General features: G+C 32.0%; 1 protein-coding gene across 3 annotated transcripts in view; it reads right to left on the reverse strand.

Annotated features, from left to right (window-relative positions):
- Nucleotides 1–24,634, reverse strand: part of LOC144837519 (signal transducer and activator of transcription 5B-like) — a 43,702-nt gene that overhangs the window by 3,244 nt on the left and 15,824 nt on the right. For 2 of the 3 annotated variants that reach the window (XM_078692680.1, XM_078692698.1), the window contains exons 4-19: nt 22,381–22,467; nt 21,962–22,042; nt 21,397–21,478; nt 20,397–20,533; nt 18,704–18,855; nt 17,679–17,834; nt 15,160–15,342; nt 14,669–14,798; nt 14,147–14,227; nt 12,570–12,662; nt 11,799–11,999; nt 11,245–11,339; nt 10,718–10,857; nt 8,034–8,189; nt 5,251–5,320; nt 4,606–4,752 (exon numbers count right to left, since the gene is read on the reverse strand). In XM_078692680.1, coding sequence (XP_078548806.1) covers nt 4,606–4,752; nt 5,251–5,320; nt 8,034–8,189; nt 10,718–10,857; nt 11,245–11,339; nt 11,799–11,999; nt 12,570–12,662; nt 14,147–14,227; nt 14,669–14,798; nt 15,160–15,342; nt 17,679–17,834; nt 18,704–18,855; nt 20,397–20,533; nt 21,397–21,478; nt 21,962–22,042; nt 22,381–22,467 — 1,991 coding nt within the window. Of the gene's footprint in view, nt 1–4,605; nt 4,753–5,250; nt 5,321–8,033; nt 8,190–10,717; nt 10,858–11,244; nt 11,340–11,798; nt 12,000–12,569; nt 12,663–12,999; nt 13,093–14,146; nt 14,228–14,668; nt 14,799–15,159; nt 15,343–17,678; nt 17,835–18,703; nt 18,856–20,396; nt 20,534–21,396; nt 21,479–21,961; nt 22,043–22,380; nt 22,468–24,634 lie in introns of all 3 variants that reach the window. The other variant, XM_078692689.1, reaches the window with a different exon arrangement.

Below are 24,634 nucleotides of genomic sequence, written 5' to 3' on the forward strand. Positions count from 1 at the left end.
TCAAAGTAAGGGGAAATGAAAATAGAGGTAGGAAAAATGTCCTCATTATCATGGTTATATCAATGTATGGTTATGGACGACAAAAATCGGTTGGGCGAGGGAGGAGGGGGCAAATCGGACTGTCTATTGCTTGGTATCACATGACTTATTTCTACCCAATCACAATCTTTCTTTACAGATAAAAATTATTCATAAAAGTTCCCGATATCATTAAACATAAAAAAAAAAATACATAAACAATATATTATTTTGCTATATGTTGATGTATAATGTTGTGACTTGTGTTTTATTTTTTAGGATGCTCACACAACAGCCTATTCATTTGCATTGATTTAAAATAAAATTATAGTTTATACTGTATTGTATAACACACTTGTTTTAGGAAAGTATAAATAATCCCAAAAATGTAATTATGAATTTAAATAGTTTTCTGTTCTACTTCTCGTGTACAGTATCAACTATGCCCGACATGGCATGTATTCATTACAGAAAATGATATCTCTATTTGATCTTTGTAAATATACAATACAACAATAGTCGTAGGTGAGCCGACGCCTTTGCACATTATCTCTTCCTAAATCATGCTGCCAATATCCGAGCCAATCGCGCCGGGACACCTTCGAGTTCTCCCAAAGTGTTTAGCGTTTATCATTATTATTGATTAAGTTTCTAGCTGTTTTATTTTGTAAATGTAGAAAAAACTAATTGGATAAACAACACTATGCAGCATTGTACTGTAAGTGACTTCACTTCAGCGTTCCTAAATCATCAACCAATATCCGAGCCAACCGCACCAGGACACCTTCTAGTTCTCTTAAAGTGTTTAGCGTTTATCATTATTATTGATTAAGTTTCTAGCTGTTTTATTTTGTAAATGGAGAAAAAACTAATTTGATAAACAACACTATGCAGCATTGTACTGTAAGTGACTTCACCTCAGCGTTCCTAAATCATGCAACCAATATCCAAGCCAACCGCGCCAGGACACCTTCTAGTTCTCTTATAGTGTTTAGCGTTTATTATTATTATTGATTAAGTTTCTAGCTGTTTTATTTTGTAAATGGAGAAAAAACTAATTTGATAAACAACACTATGCAGCATTGTACTGTAAGTGACTTCACCTCAGCGTTCCTAAATCATGCAACCAATATCCAAGCCAACCGCGCCAGGACACCTTCTAGTTCTCTTATAGTGTTTAGCGTTTATTATTATTATTGATTAAGTTTCTAGCTGTTTTATTTTGTAAATGGAGAAAAAACTAATTTGATAAACAACACTATGCAGCATTGTACTGTAAGTGACTTCACCTCAGCGTTCCTAAATCATGCAACCAATATCCAAGCCAACCGCGCCAGGACACCTTCTAGTTCTCTTATAGTGTTTAGCGTTTATTATTATTATTGATTAAGTTTCTAGCTGTTTTATTTTGTAAATGGAGAAAAAACTAATTTGATAAACAACACTATGCAGCATTGTACTGTAAGTGACTTCACTTCAGCGTTCCTAAATCATGCAACCAATATCCGAGCCAACCGCACCAGGACACCTTCTAGTTCTCTTATAGTGTTTAGCGTTTATTATTATTATTGATTAAGTTTCTAGCTGTTTTATTTTGTAAATGGAGAAAAAACTAATTTGATAAACAACACTATGCAGCATTGTACTGTAAGTGACTTCACTTCAGCGTTCCTAAATCATGCAACCAATATCCGAGCCAACCGCGCCAGGACACCTTCTAGTTCTCTTATAGTGTTTAGCGTTTATTATTATTTATTGAGTTTCTAGATTTTTTATTTTTTAAATGGAGAAAAAACCAATTTGATAAACAATATGCAGCATTGTACTGTAAGTGACTTCACCTCAGCGTTAACCACAGTTCATCACAAATTAAGTCTTAAGACGTGCAAGATATTTAAGCACACGATCTTGTTTTCATCTAAATGGTATTTATAACATCAGTTAGTATTAAACTCTATGACGTTTAATAGTTCTGGTGAAACAGTTCTAACATTACAACAATTAGCAAATGCGGTGCCACATGTGATTTATATCCAAACATGAATATGGGTCAAAGTATACATAAACACATTCATTTATTACATTTTGCTGGTAAATAATTAGTTTAAAAGCAGAATATTGAATGATTTGTTTTTGATCGATTGATTGATTTTCGATAACTAATATAGTAAGGAATATTCTAATTAATATACTAAAACACAATAAAATAAATATTCTAAATTTGTGATTTTTACAAAAAAAATAAACTAAACCAATAAAAAAAGATGTACAAAAAATAAATATATGTTAAAGAAATATTTACTTATAAAACAATAATTATTTGTTAAAAAATAAATGAATTGGAAAAAAAAATTAAAAAATAAAATATAATACAAAACTAATTATTTGTAAAAGAATTTGAATTTAAAAAAAATATATTTGAAAAATATATAAAAAATAAATGTTTTCATTTAAATTATATATATTAATTATATTTATAGATATATAAGGAAAGTTGAATAAATTGTTTACTTATTTATAAAATGGAACAATAACAATAGACATCAAATATAAAAATATAATATATGAATTAAAATCTCATTTTTGCTGTCAATTTCGAAAATCTAAAATATTGATGACAAATTCACAATTGGGTATGTGCATTTGTGATAAGATTCAAATGAAGCTAGCCGTACAGCCTCAGGCTCATCTAGCAACCATAACTTGCTTATCTGTGTACTTAAATATGTCTACTACACTTCAGTTAATATCAATCGTTGAATGAAAGTCTATTAAGTTAGTGACAGGTGATAGAGTGATCGCGGCGGCGGCGGCGGAGCAGTTACTTGGTAAGCAAGTTTAGACACTTACAGTGCAATGTACACAAACTAAACGTCTTAATACTATCAATGCAAATACTAATAAAACATGACAATCGTATCTTCCTTATGAATACTCAATTCTTTCTACATAATTATTTCACCGCGATTATTTATCACGAACAGAAATCGCAAAAAAAAGAGATATTTATATCAACAGATGTCTTATTTTATCGAATTATTTTAAAAAGTTAACTGATAAATTCACAACATTTTTTTATTTTTTTATTTCAATTCAACGACACTAACAGGCTGGTATTAACAAAATCAGCAGAATATAATAAGAAAAGCTTGGGAAGAACAACAAATTCTTCAAAATATTTTTTTTATCTAATTACTAAAAATTAGCGTTCGATTAAGTACATGCTCACTGGCCAGTAACAGCTACATATTATAAAACATGATATTATTATTTACAGTACTTTTTAAAAAATGTGTTGTTTTCTTTGTGAACTTGCGTCTTTTTAGTTCCAGTAATTTACCGATAAGTACGGAAGCTCATTAAAAGCGGAATTAGACTTTAATTTTTTACATAATTGCAAGAAATTCTGTGTTTTTTCTAAGTTTAAAACCTGATATATAAAAATGGTTTTAAACTTTTAGTCAATGACATTAATTTGCTGTTTGAATAAAAACTTCTACTGGCCTACAGCATTTCTGACAATAAAGCAAAACTTTTACTGGCCTACACCACTTCTGATAATAAAGCAAAAATGTCTACTGGCCTATACCACTTCTGATAATAAAGCAAAAATGTCTACTGGCCTATACCACTTCTGATAATAAAACAAAAATGTCTACTGGCCTATTCCATTTCTGACAATAACACAAAAACGTCTTGAAAAACAATGGGTTGAAATTATTGATGTGTCTTTATAATTTGTCTTACTTTTTATCGTGTGTCTTTATGATTTGTTTTTACTATGTTTTAAATTTCTCTTCAGTGTGCTCCAGTGATTACGTTCACGTTGGTTGGCGCGTGCCTCCCCAATTTCAAATTTTACACTTTTAACATTGTGTATACAAAATTTATATACGATTTATGCTTAGATTAGATTTTACTAGATTATGTACAGTAATAACATCGGATTATTGAATTTAAATGTATAATTTTAAATCATTGGACAAGTTTGTTTTGGTTGAAAAAGTACAGTATGTTTGATCAATGTATTGATGTGGAATATGTCTTGAGGTATATATTCAAACTGACACAACAGTAGCACATCATTTACATCAAAGAATAGTAAACAAATTTGTTTTTTTGTTAGAAATTTATCGTCCTCTTTAAATGCCGAGGACAAAATAACGATGCATCATTGCTTGAACTCATTAGGTTAATCTAAAAGTTAGCATTGCTTAATTGTATTTTTATCCTAGCGACAATTTTTGCGCATCTTGATAAAGCCGTTGAACACATTTTTAGTAAAATCATATTGGTGCCACTGCTTAGCCACAAATTCTAGACATAGTGTTGACTGTTATCAAACAAGTAAATAAACTTTGTGTATATTTAGAAGCTTTCTGTGTCAATCTGAGCATACCCTGTAACGCTCTGTCTATACTATCAAATTAGTGTGATGTGCCCAAATATGGTAGTGATATGACATCATCATGTCCATATATGGGAACATCAAATTTGTTTCTGTCGCATAACGTTTGATAGTGTAGTCAGAGCTTAAGACTATCATGTCTGTAAGATTATGATCGTAATGACTTTAGAATATCTTACCCATCATTCATCATGGGTTCTTGCATATTGCTAATGCCTATGTCACTTTGTAAACTACAAACGGACGGCGGACACGATGAAGGAGACTGCGGGTCATATTGCGGTGTGTACGACCCGGGGGTTGATGGGTTGTCGGGACAGTTTGTCCTATAAAGAAAAATAATATTTAGGTTTATAGTTACTTTACATTGTTACTTGGACAATGGGCCAGACATTTTTTACCTTGGGTGGTTTGGCGTTTCATATATACAAAAAAAGCAGAATTAGACTTTTTACATAATTCCAAGACTTTCGGCGTTTTAAAAGTTTAAAAGTATCTCTTAGGAGATCCCACCTTCTCAAATTTACACAAAATGAGGGCGTATCAATCTCTATTGCATGCGAGTGCAATTTATAATAATTGTTCCACCGAACCATGCCAAGGATGGTAAAGAGTTGATATCCAATGTGTGGTCTAGGATATCAGCATATCAAGCAGAAGATTTCGGGTTGGAATCTCAGTCGGGGTGGCTTTTTCTCATTCTCACAGATCTTCTTGAGTAAATAATTAATGTTGTGTGAGCTGCCTGGTAATAATATTTTTAAAACACGATACAAAATGTTATTAGGTTATTAAAAATGTTATATAAAAATTGTCAAACTTACACAGGAATCTGAGGAATTCGACTAACGAGAACCGATCCCACATAGCCATTATTAGAGGGAAGTGGTTGATCTGAAACAAACAAAAACGTATAATTAACAAAAATATAAATAACTCATAAATATTCATCATTCATACTGTTATTTAAAAGTGGTTTGAGGTTAAAGATCACAATTTTGAATGTGTTTGCTGAATAATGTTTGTATTTAGCGCCATCGGCAATGCTTAAGCTTAGCGCAGTCTAATCAAAGAATACATTAAAGTCAGGATGTGCACATGACGAAAATAAAAAATATACAATCTACCACGAGGAGATAAAAAAAGAAGATAATTGATCTATAGCGTTACAGCATAGAATTTCCATTTGTCGTTGAAAGGAGCAGTAAAGTTGCAAAAGTACATTTGGAATATCAGAATGGTTAAATGGTATCAAATATATAGATTTGTAATGTGATTACATACAACTGTGCCTGAAAAAGCGTAAAGTGATACCATGAAATTTAAAATATGTTTTACTCCCCTTTAGCCTTTTTAATTAATCAGTGTTTTAAGTATCGTTACGATTTAACAGTCTTTCATTTTTGCGATACAGCTATTGAGTCGAAATGTCATTCTGTACACTCTCAGAAACCTATGAGCATATTTTTTTACTAGTCTAGCAGAGCATTATGAAAATTACACAGGGTCTTCAAATAGTGAAACGATAAGTCAAATACAGTACATAGTAGTATTGAGATATTAAACCTCTAACATTTTGCTTGCACATGGAAATATTTTTTTAAATACTATCTTCATATTTTCGTAAGAATATCACTTAAAAACAACTTTACACAAACTATCACTGCATTATGCTAGTTTCTTAGCCAATCAAAAAGTAGAACATAAAACTTCTATAAAAAAAAACTAAACGAACAGTTTAAGATCCCGCTGACGTGACTGTTAGTATTTTGTATTCTGGGACGAAGGTATTAAGAGATAGGCTTGTCAAACTGGGCTGAATATGATGGATAATTTTGATTGTACATCGCGGATGTGTTTTGGTGTTATTACATGAATTAACAGGCACTTGCATCACAGATATGAATATTAAGGCACCCGCCGCCATGAAATATTCATTAAATGCACAATTACACAAAGAAAAAAAACAGGATCATTCATCACTGTCAGTGGCTTATGATGTGTAAATTATAGAAAGCTCTACTCAATGTTTTCCTCGAAGGGAACACAAAGTATTATATTGTCCGCAAGTCTTTAACAAACAGTCAATCTTTTAACTCATGAAATATTCTCCTATTGAACTTATATAAACATTCATAATTTGTTTTATGTAACACCTACTGTTTAATGTAAACTTTTATTCAACTAATCGGCTCTGTAAATCTTTAATCAATGTCAAAGACTAGGTGGGAGGCTAGGCCATTAAAAAAGGCAGACTTAAGCTGTTTTCACATTGCGCCTGGATTCGGCTGGTGCCCTGAGAAAAATATCGTGGAAAATGGATTCAGTGGTAAAGAATAGGAGGACCTTTTACACCAAATTTGTACGATTTGAATCCGTACCTGATTCGGATTCCAAATTCATAGCGATGGATAAAAAAGCCATTTGTTTTCTGAAATCAAATAAATTTTTTTCATTCGTCTAATCAGCAGTGAGCATGAATGACCCTGTTTGACAACAGATAACCAAATTCATGCTCAATGTGAAAGAACGCTCAATGCTAGTGATATTTTTCTCAGGGTGCCGCACCGGGAGCAATATGTAAGTAGCTTTATTCCGATATAGAAGTGTAGAACAGATAGATGGCGAATACTACAGGTCACAGATCTTTCATCAGCCTCGTATTGCAATAAATTCTCAATTTCTTTTTATAATGCTGAATGTGCAATAGTACTAAAATATTAAATATCACCATCAAATATACCTGAAATATTTCTTTTAGTAGAACTAATACTGAAGAGTACAAATCAAATGGCAAGAATGCACTCATGTGTGATTTTTTTTTAACACTATCAATCTCCTTTTTTCAGTAATTTGCCTTTTGATTTATATATTTGTTTTTAGGTATGTTATTTGCTGTTATGTTTTAGGTAACAGTATACAATCCTACTAAGCTCCTTCCAAAGCACTATCAAGTAAGCTTATTAACTGTTCAAAAGGTTGTGTATCAGGCAACAAACACAAGGTCGGTAGTTCAACTTTTGACCATTCAATTGTATCTTGGGGCTAGACACTTTATTAAAGATGTCACTTATTGAAACATTACGGAATACTCCCTCTAGGATAAATAATAAACACCTAAAATTGTGGGAAGATTTAAATGACCTTAATAAAACAGAGTGATAATTAAATTGTAGTAAAAAAGATATGTAGTGCTCTCTGAATGGCCTATTGAGATACTGTAGTATTAATGCATTATTCAATGCTTTTATATAATGTGGATAAGCATTATTAAAAGGGTCCAAAGTTTTTAGATAGCCGCATTTAAAAACGTATGAGAGATTTTCCAACACATTTCAAATGCCTAAAATGTCATTTTTCTGTCATCATTGGAACAAAATTAACGAAAGAGAGATTTTTCAACACATTTAAAAAATGCCTAAAATGTCATTTTTCTGTCATTATTGGAACAAAATTAACGAAAGAGAAATGTCTATCATTTCATCATTGGGACAACATGGTTGAGAAAAAAAACTTTGAAAAGAATATATTTAAAAGCAATAGAGAAAAACATGGAAAATAAAATACAAAGATACGATGTTCCTTTTATGCGAGTTAAGTAACTTACCGGACATTGGCGTATAATACGATCTAAAAGCGTTATCTTTTGGAATATCTGGGTACAGGTAGATTAGATGAGGGAGGTCTTGGATGCGGTCAGCGAGGGATCTGATATTAAAATCTTCACCAGTAAAGGGTTGTAAGTTCCACACTTGACTTGTACCTGCAAACAAAATGACCACATTTATATTAATTTCTGGTGATATGAAAATTAAATTGATGGAAATCTATGAGAAAGGTAGTGGAGACCCTTCAATCAATCAATCAAAATAACATTTATTTCCTTCATTCATAAAAAAAATGATATTTAAACAAAAATTATTATCATCACAAATGAAAAACATAAATAAGCACTCAGAAACTAAATGAAATACTTGACAAACTACGGAGACCGTCAGAAGGCGTGATATTTAAAATTTTGCCACATATTGAAGATACAGACAGCTTTGTGAAGTCACCAATATATTGATTTTCCTGAAAACCTATAAGCATGGTCTATTTGGTATATAGCTATTTGCTAAAAGATATAAGGACCACAATAGAAATAAGCTTGCCGTCTCGGTACTTTATTGTGTTTTTATCCTATGATTTTGTGTCAGAATAAAGAAATAAAAAAATAAATACCTTGAAAAATGTGAACATTATCGTGCAAACAAACAAGTACTACACAATTGACAACATTTTATTTTGCCAAGTAAAAAAGAAACCCTAAAGCTCTGTCTACACTATCAAACTTTATGTGACAAAAAATGTGATGTGCCCATATATGGATATGATGATGTCATATAACTATCATATTTGGGCATATTACTACCATATTTGGGTACATCATCATCATGATTCATAAATTCATGAATGATAGAGGTTCTATTGTATAATATAATAATTTGAAATTCCCACAAATACAAACAATATTTTTCATAGTATGTTTAAAAAATAAATCACATAGCAATATTTACAATTACAAACTCATTAGCGTAAAAGTATTAAAAAAACGTTTATAGCTCAAGGTTATTGTGCCAGTTTTCCACCTACTGGGTTGAGCTAATTTCTGATGCCATAGTTACTTACTTTCCACTACAATTCATCTTTCATAACTGCATCAAATTACCATGTTAGTTAATTTGTCATATTGTGTTGATATATACCAACCCTCGGGGCAAAGCACTTAGAGAATAAAGGTAATGCATTTTAAAATAACGACTGCCTGACACTTTTAGTTCAATGGTCAGTAACATTTGATTGTTAATATGTATACGTCGCAAATGATCAGGAATCCATTAAATAAATTTAAACTTGTCGTTTGTACAGTACAGAGCCTAAACATGACGATATATGAATTGAGAACTAGTTCTATTCAACTACCGTGCCAAGTATATGAGAACGCCAGCGATATAAGAACGTCTGCTGCAAAAAGCTAAACATTTCTTTCCCGATTTTGCTGCACAACTAAAGGCATTTCCAGGATATTTTAATATATGAATATAAAATATTATACAACTAATGCCTGTTTATGGTTTTGAATGGTGAGAATATTTCATGAGTTGAAATTTACAACTGTTCTATTTAATGTTAATTAGTACCACTTTTCTGTTCAATGGAACTAATATTGAATGGTACTATGATGCATTAACCAATCAAATGGTAAGGATATAAGGTGTCTTATAAAATAGAATATACCCTTGTTCCTTTGAATAAAATAGCAGTGATCATACTTAGTACAATACAAAGTGGTATTCTTTAAAAAAAAAGTTATTGTAGTAAATATACAAGCTACATTGGAATGCCACGATAGTATTTTACTTTCATGTACACATTTGAACTTTCCGACATAGAACACTTTTGAGGACTGACCAATAATGACGGGGCAATGATAGAGGTACAGTGCAGTAATCGATGCTAAGTACCAACATTATTATTGCTTCAAATTAAAATAAAAAACAATTTCAGGAATCCAAAACAAAATTAGCATTAACACTGGAAATCTACTTGGAAAAGGATTGAACTGAAGACTTTAGAATTAGAATGTAACTGCTGTGCCAGTAAAAACAACCACTAAAACAAAAGTAATCCTGTTTCACCTTAGTACATTGAACAAAAATAGAGTCTCTGCATCAATAAACTGGAGATTGACATTCCACCCACAGTTTAAGAATAAATTTATTTAGGTATGATACGAGATTTATTTATAAATGATTGCCTCAGGGGAAATGCAATAAGTCAAATTTAATGAAATGAGTTAAACAAAAAAAGTTTAAACCAAATAACCTACCCCTCTTGTAAAACTACTACTAAAAACAAACTTTCATTAAGTGTATGACTTATTTCCATTCTCAATAAAGGCCATCAAGTTAGTGGTATGTAGCATAGCCCCCTCTATCTGAGTGTTAATAACAATTTCTATGCAACAGTTCCACAGTTGACAAACCAAAATAGTAACACCCTTTTCACACTGCCTACCATAAAGCTCGGTCTACAATATAAAAGTTTATGTGACAAAAAAAATGTGATGTCATACCACTACCAAATTTGGGCATATCATTACCATATTTGGGCACATCACATTTTTTCCCTAAAACTAGTTTGATAGTGTAGACAGAGTTTAACTCGAAACTTGTTTATGCCCGTCCATTTTATTTGACTTGGTGGAAGGGGAGGTGTGGTTGGTGTTTAATTTATGTGACCTCTCACCTGTTTGTGGGTCATCTCCAGACCATGCTATTGTTACACCTCCTATCTCCGAGTCACTGAAGCGTAACAAGAAATTGCCATTTGGTCGACTAAGTAACAGATCTTGTGCCTGGCTTCTGGTCACGAACCCCATGATGGACCTGAATATTAAATGAGGTTATTTTAGCTGTATTTATGTAATCTAAGTGGAATGAATTTGTGCCAGACCACAATTAATTAAATACTTGTACTTAGTTTGAATTATTGCACTACACGTTAATCAAGTACTTTATTAAAGTAGAAACCCTCCCTTGAGACACCTCTACTCAGTGGATACCTCTATTACAGGGACACTTCCATATGAAACAAACAAGGGGAAATATATATCTTAACACTATAGCTAACCTCTATTCAGAGGACATTTCTATTTAGGAGATCTTACTTAAAACCTTAAAAAGGTACGCAAGTCAGATTTTTTATTTTTTTATTATTATTGAAAATGAATAAACTATTAACAAGAAAATTTTCTTGCTATCATGCTTAATTACCCATCATTCCATGGTCCTCGTAGGTGCTTCCGTGTAAGCTCTTGTACTCCGTGGAACCACTTCCAAAATGTGAAATTCCTACCTGGTAATGGATCCTGTAAAGATATAGCAATAATTAGGTTTAAAAAAGGGTGGGTTGTACTCTTTGTTTTATGTATATTATTGAATATTTACTGTGCTTGATCCTGTTTAATATCTTGATGTTTTGACCCACCATTTATATAGATTGACTGCCACAAATATAAATGATGTATGTCAATAAATATTATTAAATTATTATTGTATTGTTATTTGCTTCAATAAGGGGCTAACAATGCTGCTGTTTTTATTCAGATATTAGCATTTTAATACCATTAAAATATGTTCATATGCAATGCAATAAAATATGTAAAATTCAAAATTACCAATACAGTGAACCTAACCTATCACATGTGACAAACGTGTGACACTGTATGACAGAATATTCCTAATATTGTGAACAGAGAGGAACATTCAAAGCATATGAAATACGAAAACCAATAGGTGAATTAAGGAGAAAACCAAGCCAAACTGACCCTGTTAAATGTACTCCAAGATAGCTGGATTGTGGAATAGTCGTCTATTTGAATATTCTGGCCGCTAAATGCCTTCTGTGCTAGGTAATTAAGGTTCTCAAGCGACAGACTTCTACCGTTAGCCGACATAAATTTAGAATTCAGAGCTTTTCCCATATCCGGCCAGGCTACTCTATCTGGTACTGCAAATGGAATCCTTCCCTACAAAACGTAAAATAAATTACATTTTTACCAGATTAATTTTTGGCTTGTTTTAAAAATCTAATAATTTAAACAAAATACATTCATTGTTTTAACCAATTAAATCTATAAATTATATTTTAAAAGAGTTTGTATAAATTACTGAAATACAGTATAAAGAATTGAAATTATCAGAAAAAATTGGCTGATATTTATTACAAACCAAAATTAGTATTACTCTGGTAATTGGAAATGCTACTATTAAATACATAAAGACTTATTTTTGGCAAATTATTTAACAATTTAAATATATAAAAATTATATATATGCTATATTAATAAACCAATTATTGTATTGTACAAATTTAGTCTTAAATCTATTTATATATTGAAAAGTTCCATTCTGGTTTGATCCTGGAAATCTTTAGCTACAGGAAGGGCACTTAGCAACTAGACCACAATGGATCATTATTATATATATATTGTTTTCTTTATTATTAATTAATTTTGTAATTCTTAAAAGATACTGTACTATCTATAAAATATATATATGGTAAGTATTGGAGTTCAAAGGTCGTAATATTCAACTTACTGGCTCGGCAAAGGCATTGTCCCACAAGACTGTAGCCAATGCGTTCGACTCCTGGTTGCCGTGGACGATAACTACAACCGGGAGAGACATCGTCTGTGTGGTATGACAAGAAATTGTCCCATTTTTACGTATATTTAAGGACATCCCTAATTGGCAGAGTAAGCAGGCAGACGGCAACACAACCGTAAAAACACCAGCGTACCCACAGCAAATAAATAAATTAAAAGCAACGAAACAAAATAGAGAACCATGCAAGAACATAAACCTTTTCCAGAATAAATAAAATCAGAAAAAATTAGAAAACGATTAGAGAAAATTTAGTGAGCTTGTGAGTAATTCAGGAGATTTTCCATGTGTGTAGCCGTTTACCCACAATCCTCGGGAAGGAGCAACAGTTCCGATGTTCTCCCAGCATGCTTTTAGCACTTACTGATTCGGCAAAAGCATTATCCCAGAGGATGGTCGCAAGAGCATTGCATTCTTGGTTACCATGCGAGACCACAACTACTGGTAGAGACATGGTCTAAAAAGAAGACGAAGAACGGAAAAAAACGCAAACAAAATAAAAGAAAAGAACTGAAAGTAGCCAATGAAAAAGTAAAAAAGCATTTAGTTTTCCGCAAAGCTGCCCCAATTATTAAAACCAATTTCTATCACCAAGTAACAAAAAGAAAGAAAAACACAGACATGACATGAAGACACAACATGCAAATATAAAGTTTAAAACATTGATAATTATTATATCAAGATAAAAACATAAATATGCTGTATTCTACGTTAAAATGAATGATATATTAATAAAAAATGTAAACATATTATATATATTATTAGTCTCTTTCCAAGTATAAATCACTTTTCAAAACTCTGGTCTAAAAAATGGTCTATTATTGGAAAGAGAGAGAGAGTCCAATTTATGAGGACATTCATTCTATAAAGAGGACATCTCAAGAACACATTAAAAGTGTCCCCTTAATAGAGGTGTCCTAAAGGAGGTGTTCTACTGTATGTTAGGTTACACAATGGTACAATTATAATGCATTGTTTTTTGTCCCACAATGTTTATACTATGTTTGTAAGTGTGCACAAAAATATTGCTCAGTGACAATCATCCACCTCAATTAATTTATTGATTATTTTGTAATGATTCGTTACCACACCTGGTATGACCAGGTCTACACAATGCAAGTGGTAGAATAGAATTTTTCTAGGGCAAGAGTCCTAAACCAAAATATTTTGGTAATATGTGATGTAAAAACTGATCAGGGAGGAATTATATTATGTATTGTAAATGTCATTATAAAGAGGAATGAATCCATCGATTGGTGGCGCTATACAGTATAGTTAGCATTTCAAACCCCACTTTAAAATGTCAAAGTGGTACTCGCAAAATGTTTGTATGATTTCATGTCGCATATTTGGTTTTAAAAACAACATTTCTCAAACAACAATTTTGGTGGATATTCTCCCCTTCCCTAGCCCAACCCCTTGCCTCACCCACCCTCTTACTCCACCCAACCCCTTACCCCGCCTAACCCACTGCCACTCCTGTACTATTTTTGTTTTGGAAGGTCACTTACCCTAACTTGAAACACAAGTTCCCCACTGGCTATTGAAAATGTTGACTGAAACAGAATGGTAAACTTTTCTTCTGTAACAAACTGAAAAAAAGAAATTATTTAAAAAAATAAAACCAATTTATAATGCACATATTTTATTGATGTAGCCAAGGACAAAAATATGTCCCCTGAATAAGAGAAGTTCTATTGTACCATTTTCAGATTCAGATTCATAGTATTTCATCATTTTTTAAACTTTATGTGACAAAAAAATGTGATGTGCGCATATATGGACATGATGATGTCATATCACTACCATATTTGGGAATATCACTACCATATTTGGGCAAATCACACTTTTTGATTCACTAGTTTGATAGTGTACACAGAGCTTAAACCACATTTGTTTTCTAGAGATAACAGGTTAAAAAGTTCATTAAAATTACATCAACAAATTAACAAATGTTGTTTAAATGTTTTATTATTGAGTGTTCTTTAGTTTACATATTGGAATAAATACATTTACTGTCAACCATATTTTACCTCTGACCCCCTCCTATCTGCTCGTCGAATCCTCTTCAGGGACATATTTCTAAACGTTACAGTAAGATTGCCGGATTCTTTGTGGTATTCCATTACTCCACAGTTGTTCAAGATATCTCCACTCGTCTCACTAAAACGAAATAAGATATACACTTAATAAAAAGGAAATGTATTTAATGAAAAGGTCTGCAAGGATTGTGTACTTTATTCATCATTGATGGATGCTAGGCCGGGAATAGACACACAGTTATGACGGCGCGCACAGCAATTTGATTTTCGAACGCGGATCAACGACGTCGCAAAAAGTTGAACATGCATCAGAGTGAGTTAACTATCACGATTAGATAACACTTTTCTGTTATGTGGGGCTAATGCCGAATGACACGTGATGTGTAAATAATCAATCAAATTGCAAGAATACAATCAGGTGCGTTATAACATCCAATAGCTATAACTATTATTAAAGAATAATGATAATATGATATACTTACTTCATTCCTAAGTTATTATCATTGAGTAAATTCTTGGCTTGAGCCTCACTAACAATGGTAGCCTTAACTTGTGGGGGGTTCATGTGGACATTTAGTTTACCCCCGACCAGTAACCGGACAGACGCTGCAAATCGCGTCTCTTTCTTCAGAACTTGTGGTGGTTGCTTCTCAATTATGAATGTACTGTTAAGAGAGAAAAAATACTTGTTTTATAGAATCTTAGAATTATAAGGTAAAGAGAAAGGTGAGTCCTGTATTCATTCTCAACGTAAAGGGAATGAGCTTAAGCTCTGTCTACACTATCAAACTAGTTTGACAAAATAAGTGTGATGTGCCCAAATATGGTAGTGATATGCCCAAATATGATAGTGATATGACATCATCATGTCCATATATGGGCACATCACATTTTTTGTAACATAAAGCTTGATAGTGTAGACAAGGCTTTATTGTACTAAGTCTCAGCATTATGTGAGTGATCAATGTGCAACAAGTACAGTAAATACAAATATAAAAAAAGAACAAATTACATATTATTTACAATGTATGCTTTGTCATGAAAAAAAGAGACAAAACAAATTAAAACACTGGAAAATAAAAACCAGTTGAGATCTTATATTACTTTACACAGCAAAAAAAAATAAACAGAGAAAAATTAAAACTGAGAAAAGTACAAAATTAAGTTTGAGAAGGAACTGTATATGGATGTCATGTTATATGGCAATCAAGCATTATCTTATAATAGATGTGAAGAATAAAAAATAAATCAAAAATATAAATAGAAGTGTATAGCATGGTATAAACGTAGATCTCGAGTACACCAGCAGTGAAGTCAACTGATACTAAGTATCCGTCAATGACGGCCATGTGTCTTCAGAAGAAAACGGCTACAATGTAACAGTAATTTAATGTTGATAAATGATTCTATTTGTCTGAGTAGGTAATGCATAAGTTTGTATCAAACACTCTTTTACTTGATGCCTTGTATTAAAATTTATGCATTAATTCTCATTTTGTATCATTACCATATAGTAGTACTATTAGAGCTCTCTCCGTCCACTACGTCTTAAATAAATTACTCTGTATTTGCCCGCGAATGCAAATACCATACGTTTGTGTTGGGAAAAAAAGAGGCTTCCCATTTCATATTCACACATTGATCTGATTTTGATGTAATATTTATGTAAATGTTTATATGTATTTGTTATGGTACACCGTATGTATAATGTTATTATATACTCTGGTCCTATAATTAATTTTAAAAATCAAGTTAAATGGTACAAAATTCATTAAAAAGTAAATCTTCTCCATAAGTTATAAAAAGTTCTAAAATACTGTAGATGTTTATTATTTATAAATTTAGTACCTTTAAAGTGGAGGTGTATTCAAGGCTTTTCTTTCTGTTATTTAATTCAGTATATTAATAATAGTGGGGGAAAAAAATGAACATAAAAATAAGCAGTTTCTGAGAAAACATCGAAAAGAAGACCTAAAACTTGTTTTTACTTGCTGTAATGGTGGTATTGAGTTCTGGAAGAAGATCTAAAACTTACCTTGTTACAATCGTTGAGAGGAGAGCTTTAATGGTGGTATTGAGTTCTGGAAGAAGATCTAAAACTTACCTTGTTACAATCGTTGAGAGGAGAGCTTTAATGGTGGTATTGAGTTCTGGAAGAAGATCTAAAACTTACCTTGTTACAAGCGTTGAGAGGAGAGCTGTAATGATGGTATTAAGTTCTGGAAGAAGATCTAAAACTTACCTTGTTACAAGCGTTGAGAGGAGAGCTGTAATGGTGGTATTGAGTTCTGGAAGAAGATCTAAAACTCACCTTGTTACAAGCGTTGAGAGGAGAGCTGTAATGGTGGTATTGAGTTCTGGAAGAAGATCTAAAACTCACCTTGTTACAAGAGTTGAGAGGAGAGCTTTAATGGTGGTATTGAGTTCTGGAAGAAGATCTAAAACTTACCTTGTTACAAGCGTTGAGAGAAGAGTTGTAATGGTGGTATTGAGTTCTAGAAGAAGATCTAAAACTTACCTTGTTACAATCGTTGAGAGGAGAGCTTTAATGGTGGTATTGAGTTCTGGAAGAAGATCTAAAACTCACCTTGTTACAAGCGTTGAGAGGAGAGTTGTAATGGTGGTATTGAGTTCTAGAAGAAGATCTAAAACTTACCTTGTTACAATCGTTGAGAGGAGAGCTTTAATGTTGGTATTGAGTTCTGGAAGAAGATCTAAAACTCACCTTGTTACAAGCGTTGAGAGAAGAGTTGTAATGGTGGTATTGAGTTCTGGAAGAAGATCTCAAACTTACCTTGTGACAATCATTGAGAGGAGAGCTTTAATGGTGGTATTGAGTTCTGGAAGAAGATCTAAAACTTACCTTGTTACAAGCGTTGAGAGGAGAGCTGTAATGGTGGTATGGAGTTCTGGAAGAAGATCTAAAACTCACCTTGTTATAAGAGTTGAGAGGAGAGCTGTAATGGTGGTATTGAGTTCTGGAAGAAGATCTAAAACTTACCTTGTTACAAGTGTTGATAGTAGAGCTGTAATGGTGGTATTGAGTTCTGGAAGAAGATCATTACCAGGTACTTTCATTGGTAGTTGTTGTCTTAGTAACTCTACTTTTTTGATTTGTTGTCTGTTATGCCATGTGATTTCAGCTAACAATTCACACCTAAGTGTAAACAAAAATGTATTTTAGGCACATTGCCAAGGATTGCCATTAGTGAATGTTATCATCATTCTAATAGGTGACAATCTTTTCGCAAGACACTCTACATAAACAAAGTCTAACTATAACAAGATACTATACATAAACAAACGATTCTTTAAGTGGAGTTTGCTGCTGCTGTTAAAAACCCAGAATCCAGGGATTAATACCAACACATATTAACCACCAAATTTTAATTTTAGTTTGCTGTCATTTTATGCACCAGTTTTATTAATATTCATAAAGAAGTCAGTGAGTCTCTAGGGACCACTGCTTAATAATATTTGAAAAAAAAACTTAACCAAATATACATCAATGTTAAGTTCTGAGATTTGTAATTATAAATTGGGACGAGGAGCAAATGTACACATTACAAACCCCTATTGAAAAGACACCCATATTAAGACAATTGTTGGGTTACAAATATGTCCCTTAGTAGGAGGTTCTACTGTTTAAGGAATCCATCATATACTCTTTTTTTTACCGTATTTACTGAGAGTAATCCATCCAGCAATTGCTGATCATTAGGGACCCTCAGCGGTTCACAAGACAAACATATACACAAGATGCTCGACATAAACAAAGTCTTATTACAAGTCTTTGGGAGTGGAGTTTTTTGTCCTTTGAAAAAATCCTGACATGTGACGGGACTTAAACCCAGTAGCCATTTAATCACAGACATAAATAACATTTAGTCAAACTCTCTTTTTTAATTTCAGAAGTACTTTCCATTAATGTTTTCAACGAAAACCTCCATTCAACTACTACACGTATTTTAAAGTCGAGAAGAAATCCAAACCAAACATAGTGATTAAATGCTTCTCCGCACATACCATTTCTGTAATTGATCCAGAGTGCCCTCTAGAGGCCCTCCGATTCCAGCTAACTGTTGTCGTCGCTTCCATTGGATCAACTCGTCTTCTAAGACTGTATGTTGTACATCTTTGATTTTCTCAAACATTTGCTTGTGTTTTTCAGCCAAACTCTAAAAAAAATAAAGGTTAACAACGTTCGATTAAAAAAATGGTTAAATAATTTATTTCTATATGTTTTGACTTTATTGTTGGAGTGGAATGCCTAAAGCTGTCTATACTATCAAACTTGTTTGATAAAAGTATGATGTGCCCAAATATGGTAGTATTATGACATCAATGTGTCCATATATGGGCACATCACATTTTTTTGTCACATAAAGTTTGATAGTGTAGACAGAGCTTTAGATACTGAGAAACATAATTGCAAGTAACAACAGGTTTTCCTATTTCTACCAAGGAAATTAAATTTTAGTAATATAAATATTCCCAAAAACCGTTTGTAGCTCCAAATTGTCAAGATTTGCAAATATTAATTTCAGGGTAAAATTTACATTACAAATTAATTTTCAAGTTTATTTTAATTTTGTGAAAAGAAAATGTTAATTAGAAGCAGTAATACTGATTCCAGTTATTTTCTAATTCAAATCATGAATAATTTTGTTGTTGTTAATGTTTTAATATGTCTAGCCCACACATTTCGCATAATGCTGTCCAGTAGGAACGAATGACATTTCAAAGTCCCTAGAAAGTAGTTTGTTTATGTACAGCTCTGAAATGATAAGTAAACTGATCCATGTTGTACATTAGATATAGAAAAAATGCTATGACCTACATTTGTGTACCCAGGTCAAATAATAAAAATGTCACATACATTGAGTACCCAAGTAAATGATAATTTAATGTCATGTGACCAGTATTTAGCAAATGTCACATACATTGATTACCCAAGTCAATGACAATTTAACTTCATGTAAACCAGTATTGGGAAAATGTCACATACATTGAGTACCCAAGTCAACGTTAACGTAATGTCATGTGACAAGTATTTTTACAAATCACATACATTGAGTACCCAAGTCAATGATAATTAAACGTCAAGTGACAATATTTTCACAAAATGCAACATACATTGAGTACCCAAGTCAATGATAATTTAACATCATGTGATCAGTATTTGGCAAATGTCGCATACATTGAGTACCCAATATGATTTCAAGCTGTGACTGCCATGTGTCACATCTTTGACATATAAATGTCACCCACCCATGTGGTCGTCATAGTAATAAATCATACATATTGACAGATGTGGTTTTAATTCACACATTTTCATATAAATGTCAGCAAGCAATAAAAATTTATTTTAGTTTTTATTTTATTTGAAATTGCAGGCCGGCTGATATCTACTGTAGGCTCTCTTTAAAATAACAAAATACACATTTTTAAACATTATTTTTCCTGATAATGAGTTATTAAGTAGTTGTTTAAGGTCCAATGTTTAATATTTTTGAAGTGAAAAAAAAGTTGTACTAAAAAATAACCAATGTCAAAAATAACTAAATGTTCTAGATTTGTTTGAGTTATATTTTTATGTCAACAACAAAAATTTAATTGAAAAGAAAGTATTGGTATTCCTGAAAAATTGGAAAAAAACTCAAGGACAATTCGGAAATCTTGTTGGGAATAATGATGCCCGCAATATTGTCAAACTTACAATTCTCATTGTTAGCAGATGTTGCGCTTCTGTTTGTAATACAGTCTCTAAGTCCATTTTCTTTTGCTTCAGTAACGGTTCCTGAGCTAACCGATTTGGATCTCTTTCAGGCAGAGATTGTAATTGTGCTAACTGATCTGAAAATAAACATAAACATTCATTCAGACATCACTGGAAAATTATCTCAATTTATTTTGATTTGCATATAAAAAATATATATACATTATGTTTGCTCAAGCATTCTGTGGTCATGGACGACTCCATTACATTTTTAAGGCAAACTGGACTAGGGCCAATTTTGAAATCTCCTTTTTATAATATTACTTAGGCCGTAAGACAAATCTTAACCAAATATAAACCGAAGATATGTGGTCACGGAAGGCAAGCCGGATCAGGATCCCAATTCTGGACCACTCATTACTTTACTAATTTTAGGGTGTACATCAAAACTACAAGATGGATCTTTATCACGATTCTTGATCATCTATAGCTAATGTATTTCATTTCATTTCAAAGGACATTTATTTTCCTCCATAGCAATACAATACAAAATGGTATACAGAAATGATAAGGTAAAAAAATATGGATTATGATGATTGTTGGATGGACAAAAGAAAAGAGGCTATGGAGGAAGGCATAATCCAGAGAAGATGTGGGTATCTTGTGCTGGGTATGCCTATGCAAATAAAATGGATATGTATAAGAGTGGGAATTAAGAGAAACAAGCCATACAAAAAAAAAAACGCACAGACCCAAAAAATAAATAAATAAAAAATCAATCAGTTTGTAGTATCAGTAAATAAAACTCAAAACCACAGAAGATCAAAGTACAGCAGCAAAAATCAAATTGCGACATTCGATTGTGATCTTTTAATAGTTTAACATTAGGTGTCGTTTTAATTTTTAAGCATATCACCACCATATTTGGAAACATCACACACATCAAACACTAGTTTGATAGTGTAGACAGAGCTTTAGATGCTTTAGTTACTGTACTTACTTTGCAATTTAAGATTTTCTTGATATTGAAAGACAAACATCTCTTGTTTTTGTTGTAAGGTATCCAAATCCTTTTCTGTATCCTATACATAAATAATTATAATGACCATGCATCAATAAAATACACAAGTAAGAACTGTATATGACTACATGGTCTAATGGTATGTTACCAATTCTGAAAGTCATGGGTCCAAATCCTTTGCTGTATCCTATAGTTGAACAATTTTAATGACCATGCATAAATAAAATATACTATCATGTGTTGTATATGACTATGTGGTCTAATGGTACAATATGTTACCAACTCTGTAAGTCTGGGTCAAATCCTTTTCTGTATCCTGAACAATTTTAATGACCGAATGCATCAATAAAATACACTAGCAAGTACTGTATATGGCTAATTTGTGGTCTAATGGTATGTTACCCACTCTGAAAATCATGGGTTAAAATCCCAAAAGAGATTTTTTTTCCATACAATAAAATTTCTCCTAATGACCTAATTTGCATATTTTTTGACAAATTTGAGCTAATTTGAATATTATTTTGACTAATTATAAGATACATACAGCCGTCATGATCCTCAACTCATGTAAGGTTGTTTCAATACTTTCATGACTGTCTGACATTGGTGTTCTCGCCAAGTTACCCTGCAACAGACAAAACATAAATTATGATACCACTTTTTTTTAGCAATATATTTATATGTTTGATTTAGTTCTGCCAATGGGGAAAGAGGGAGAGGTAATTTACTTTTTTTTAGTCCTAAAAATGTCTCGTTAAAGGACTACTGTATCAGGGTCGGTAAGGTTTCAACCTGTCCACTTTTTCACAGAGGCCTTTAACAATCCAGGCTTAAACAGAAATTGTTCCCTTTCTTGCAAAAACCGGACCACTTTAGTTCTCGTAGCTACCGTACATCCCTGTGTATTATATCTCGTAGCTACCGTACATTCCTGTGTATTATATTAAAAAACAATTAACTTACACCGGCATCGTCTACAAGGCTTTGTTCCACTTCAATGCAATATCTTATTGTTCTTACGAAATTTAAAGGCGATATACTCCATCGTTGCTATAAATATAAAACATACAAGACATTAATAATCAATTTCTAATATCACAGTATAATCCAATGCTATAAATATTTTAAATTGTATTTTTATATTATCAATAACAATTGAAAAAGCATATTACCTATAATAATAAGTATAACATAAGAATAATACAGAAGGGAATTTATAATAAGGAATTTCATATAAAGGCATAATCCAAAGTGTATGAATAAAATATTAAATGACATTCAATTCAAATATACTCAGAATTATTAAATGTAAAAAAAAAACATAATTGGATAAAAAGACATTACAGATCATTAATTACATTTCCAATAAAATACTAAGAAATCCCTATAAATAAAAGGGAAACTGCATTTATTATTAAATGTGCAACAAATGATGACATTCTATCTGCTGTAGTAAAATCTAGCAAAGGTCCCAGTAAATGGCTCGGGTTTGGCCAAACAAATGGGAACTTGTAAACTCGGACTGGGCTTGCACAAAACCCAGAGGATGTCTGGGAGAAGAGAGTACAGATGTATGCAGTTAGTCTGTAAGACCTGTTTTCATTTTGGCTGTTTCTTAAATTATTAAATAGAATATCAATTTGTAAAAAAGCATCATTTATTGAACAGTAATTAACAATTAATTAATTGTTACAGTACATCACCAGCAGCATTTCCGGGAAGAAATATTTCTTGTTTTAGAACATATTTTTCATAATTTGTATGTACTATATTTTTCACAATTTGTTTACTATAATATAGTATAGTATTTCCATTTTGTTTCTAATTTTCATGTGATTTGGGATTGATAGATTTAATGTTCATTATGTTACGACAGATTCATTAATTTTCTTATTAGTTTCCTTTCCATTTCTGTCATTGTAGAATACATGTCATCCAATTCTAATTACATGTCTCTAACTTACAGTATATCTATCATAGTTATCTTGTCTTATCTGGTAATTCTCATCTCCATGCTATTGTTAATTTAACTTTAGGCCATGGCAAATAAATTACATGGTTCTCATCAGTTGTTTACATGAACAATTTGGCCCATCATAAAAATTGTTCATTTTTTAAAGAAAATAAATACCAAAATTTTGATGGTGAAAAATTAAATCTGGTGATAATTTCATTCTGTTGTTTTTGTACTGTATTTTCACAAAACATGACTTGTCAATGTCATAATGTTAATGTAAAAAATATAGGCCTAACAGGGTCTAGGCATAGAGATACTGTATTTTATCTCTATGGTCTGGTGTAGGCTATAGCCAACTCCTATTAAGGGGAAACTCCTATAGGGGATTCTCCTATTTAGAGGAAACTCCTATTCAGGAGACACACTCACTCGCACTATTACTGTAAGAGGGCGCTTTGTTGGGTCCTGAATGTGTTCCTCTGTTTTTAATAATAGGGGTCCTATTGTTGTACTTCATCCCCTTTTAAATACAGAATATGAACAAAATCCATGTTAAATCCCTGTGTGTTGAATAGAACAATTACCATACATGTATATGAGTCAGCCTACCTTTGGATTCATTATCTCATTTAAACATGAAAGTGTTGGTACGGCACTACCACTTCAACTATGACTTTTGATTGTACAAATACAAGCTTATTTAATTAAGAAGCCTATTATTATTATTAAAACAGTTGATTATTTGAAGTACTGATTGTTTTAAATATTCAATCCTTAATACACAATTAAGTAGGAATCTTGAGCTGTATACATTCATATATTGTACATGGAACCTCCCATTAATCAGGGGATTCTGTGAAACGAACATATGAAGTGTATGTTTTAAAACTTATGACTATAAGCTCTGTCAACACTATCAAACTTTAAGTGACAACAAAATATCACTACCATATTTGGGAATATTACTACCATATTTGGGCACATCACACTCTTTTGTCAAACAAGTTTGATAGTGTAGACAGAGCTTATCACCTATTCAAGGGACGCTCCTATCAAATTATGGAGACACTTTTAGGTGTTACATAGTATTTAAAGAATTTAACATACATCTATTACATGTATACCATTCACATTTATACTGAATATTTTTTAGCATTAATAATATAAAGGTTTCTATTTTTGTCTTTATATAAAAATATAATAAATCTAGAAAATCTCTACTTTAGCTCTGAACTTTGTTTTTTGAGATCTTTGACGTAA

The sequence above is a fragment of the Antedon bifida genome, chromosome 1, assembly GCF_963402885.1.
Source record: "Antedon bifida chromosome 1, ecAntBifi1.1, whole genome shotgun sequence".
NCBI lineage: Eukaryota > Metazoa > Echinodermata > Crinoidea > Comatulida > Antedonidae > Antedon > Antedon bifida.